General features: G+C 60.8%; 1 protein-coding gene across 2 annotated transcripts in view; it reads left to right on the top strand.

Annotated features, from left to right (window-relative positions):
- The first annotated feature begins 618 nt into the window (after positions 1-618).
- KCNAB2 (potassium voltage-gated channel subfamily A regulatory beta subunit 2) overlaps positions 619-3,523 on the top strand; it is a 14,689-nt gene continuing 11,784 nt past the window's right edge. Inside the window, exons 1-2 of one of the 2 annotated variants that reach the window (XM_010722707.2) lie at positions 619-737; positions 938-979. In XM_010722707.2, the coding sequence (XP_010721009.1) occupies positions 661-737; positions 938-979 (119 nt within the window). In that variant the 5' untranslated portion in view covers positions 619-660. The remainder of the gene's footprint in view (positions 738-937; positions 980-3,523) is intronic. The other variant, XM_010722708.2, reaches the window with a different exon arrangement.

Below are 3,523 nucleotides of genomic sequence, written 5' to 3'. Positions count from 1 at the left end.
GTACAATAGCGTGAGGGCTGCAGAACAGCCGCGGGGATTGGTGCGGGTGGGAATAACGCACACCCTGCAGGGGAGCCTCCGGGGGATGCTGTAGCGTCGAGTTGGAGATTTTTTTTCCTCCCATCAGCAAAATGTTGAATTTTGCAGGCCCTGAATTTCTTCACTGCTTCCTGCTGTGTCGCAAGAGCACGCTCAGGGTAGCAGGCGGGCAGCAGGGCAGGAAGCAATGCAGGCAGCAGCACAGGCAGCGGGAGCCCCGCTCTGCACCCAGCAGCACGGCAACGGGCCGGGCTGGGCACAGCATCCATGTGGCACCCAAGCACACATTCAGCTGTGGTCCTGATGCCTGCATCAGCTGCGATGTGGCAACTCTGCCTTCCATCAAGTGGCAGGAGTTTGTGAGCCCATAATGAGGGCTGGTGGCATGGGATGGGCTGTGGGGGACGTGGGGTAAGCAGAGCCAAGATGGCACCGGTGGCGGTGCCGGGTCCCACAGGGGATGGCAGAGCTGTGCCATGCCCGCACCGCACCGCACCCCCATCCGGCCCACAGCAGGAAGCGCCGTCACTCTCACACTCCAACTCTCTGCTGAATCAACCCGGCTTCCTCTTTTTGCAGGGGTGAGGCAGCGCGCGGGGCGAGCTTGGCGAGGCTGGCTCCATGTATCCGGAATCCACCACGGACTCCCCGGCACGACTCTCGCTGAGGCAGACGGGCTCCCCCGGCATGATCTACAGGTGAGCAGCCATGTGAGCAGAGCCCCTGGGTGCCAGCACCCCATGTTAGCAGAGCTGATCCCTGCCGGTTCGCCGCGCAGCGCTCGTGGGTTTGGTAGCGACCCGTCCCGGCTCGGCTGCGCGGTGCTGCCACGCTCCCCACTCTGCTAACGCGCTTTGTGGCATCTTTCTTCTCTCTCCTCCTTCCTTGCTGTCGGAAGCGCGAGGTATGGGAGCCCCAAGCGCCAGCTCCAGTTCTACAGGTAACCGCGTCCTTTCCTTCTCCCTAAAAATGCCTCTGGGAAGCACAGATGGCCCCCAGTGGGGCAACCCCTGCTTGTGCTGAGGTCCCGTCTGAGGGCTCCGCTGGGCCGGGACGCCCACATCTGTGTGTGCCGGCTCTGCCGTGGGCAGCTGCACGCCGAAGGACCTGGCTGGGGCATGGGGAGCACTGGGAGGGCCGGGATGTGGGGCTGGTGCTGTGTGGAGAGCAGCCCGGGCTGTTAGCCGTTCCCAGGGGGTGCTCCGGGCACCCATCCAGCCCTCTCATCTGCTCCTTGCATTAAGAGAAATGTCATTAACTGATACCTAAGACCGCAGATAGCTTTTTTTTTACCCAACCTTTTACTGCCTAAAATTAAAAAGGCACTTTTCCCTGGCGCAGCGTGCCAGCAGGGCGCTGTGTATGAGGATGGCTCACAGCGACACGAGGAGTGATGCATTGAGTCTGTGTCTCCAAACACAGCGCGTGGATGGCGTGAGGGTGGCGAGAGGGGGACAAACCTGTGCTTAGGAGATGTGTGTCCGCCCAGAGGTGCTTGCATTTCAGTCCCCTGGCACTGCAGGGATGGCTGTGTTCTGTGGATGGACAGCTCAGCCCACGGCACCGCAAGGCGCCGCGCTGCAGCCGCCGGTGAGGGTCGGCTCCGGGCGGAGGAAACGATGCCAGCGTTCATAAAGCAGCTGCACATCCACAGGCTTTTAGCGAAGAAGTCATGAATAATTGAGCTCCTGTTCGCTAGGAAGAAAATACCCTAATAGGGCTAATGGAGCGCCGCTCAAAAACTTGACTCTGGGGGGACTTGTGTTCACCAATTGCTTTGGATGCTGTGCGCCGACACTCCCCTCCATGAAAAAAACCACAGCTGTGCCTCCCTTAAAGCTGTCTGAGGGAACCCTAACAGCCAGAGCTTTCCTTTTTAATGAGCAGGAACCCCAGAAGCCGGGTGAGTCCGAGGCGCCAGGGCGGCACTCGGGGCCGTGAGTGGGGGCTGCATTCCCTGCTGGGGGCTGCAATGTAACACTGAGCTGCTTGGCTGGGGAGGGCTTCGTTTGGGCTTCTTGTTGCAGCTGTTGTTGCAGGCTGTGACACCCCGGGCTATGGGTTGGGATGGAGGCATCGCGTCGCACCTCACCCCTCCGTGCGGCGCTGGGGCCCCGTGGGCTGGGATGGGGGCACGGGATGATGGCAGCACGCAGAGCCCGGGATGGATGCCTCCCACCGTGGCACATCACTGCCCGGCTTCGGCAGCTTCCCCAGCCCTGGGCTGAGCTGTTGCTTCTCGCTCTTCAGTTTGCAGAAAGTTGTGCTAATAAGCTGCCTGTGGATGCGCCCGGTGCTCTCCCCGCTGCATGGCGTTGTTGCTCAGCCAAAAATCACAGAGGTGTCAGTGCAGGGCACGCCATTAATTACCGCCTCACTGCTCCGATCGTCCCCCTCCGACTCCAACCGCCGCTTTAATTTAATTGCAGTGAGATGAAGGCAGAGAAGCAGCGCTTTGCACTCCTCCGGCTGCACAGTGAGGGGCAGCCAGTGGGGTTGTGTGTGAGATCTGTCAGTCACAGAGAAGGGCTCAGTGCTGGCACTGCAGATCTGGGGGGTGCCGGAGGTCGGGGGGTTTTGCTTTCAGCCCTATGGCCCCGCTGCAGAGATGTGGGGGCACCCAGGGAGTGCTGTGCTCAGCACATCGCTGCAGTGGGCGCTTTGTGGCTTTGACCTCAGGTAGGGGATCCTCTTTTTGCATTTCCCTGCGCTTTAGGAACACGCTGGGTTGCTTTCCTGTGCATGAGGAGCTCCAGAGCATTTTCAAAAGCACTGTTTATCGCAGGAGCTTCCTGGGGTTTTTGGTAATTCCTTGCAAGCTAAAGCTCTTTCTTTCCCATTCTTGCTTTTTTCTTGAGGTCATACTTGAGTACAAAAGCACACTTTGCACCATAAAACTGCTGTAAAACTGAACTTCATGGGAAAAGGAAAGAATGCCCCATGGCAGCGGGGTGCAGGCAGGCTCTGCTCCGTGCCCATCACCAATACGGGGCTGCATGGAGCTCCCAGGCGCCGGCTGCTCTCTGCAGGCACTGAGTGCACTGGGAGTCCCGGGGAGAGCAACAGGGGAAAATCAGTGCCACCTCTTTGGTGCCGCTGCGGTGAGGCCGTGGTGCGCTGTCAGTGCTGCGGTGTTGGCTGGTGGCACGGACTGCAGCACCCTGACACGGGCACCCATGCACCCACCATTGCCAGGACGCATCCCCGTGGGTCCCCACGTAACTGGCACGTGCACACAGCAACGACCAAGGCAGGAGGCACCGGAGCCTCACACCTATGTCCGTGCCGCGTGCCACCTTCCCTTCCCCGCCGCTGCGCCGCATGTCCCTTTCCTTTGGCACCCTGGCTTTCCCGCTTCGGCCCGTCGTTGTGCTACCTATGGCCGGGTCCCCTTGCCATCCCCATGCCACGCACAGCGCCGTGGGGTCCGGGGACAACCGAGTGTCCCCACCGCCCGCTGAGCTCCGCCGCCCGCCCCGCAGTC

Source organism: Meleagris gallopavo, chromosome 23, assembly GCF_000146605.3.
Source record: "Meleagris gallopavo isolate NT-WF06-2002-E0010 breed Aviagen turkey brand Nicholas breeding stock chromosome 23, Turkey_5.1, whole genome shotgun sequence".
NCBI lineage: Eukaryota > Metazoa > Chordata > Aves > Galliformes > Phasianidae > Meleagris > Meleagris gallopavo.
Note: the sequence above shows the minus strand (reverse complement) of the source record. Positions and strands in the feature narration are given on the sequence as shown.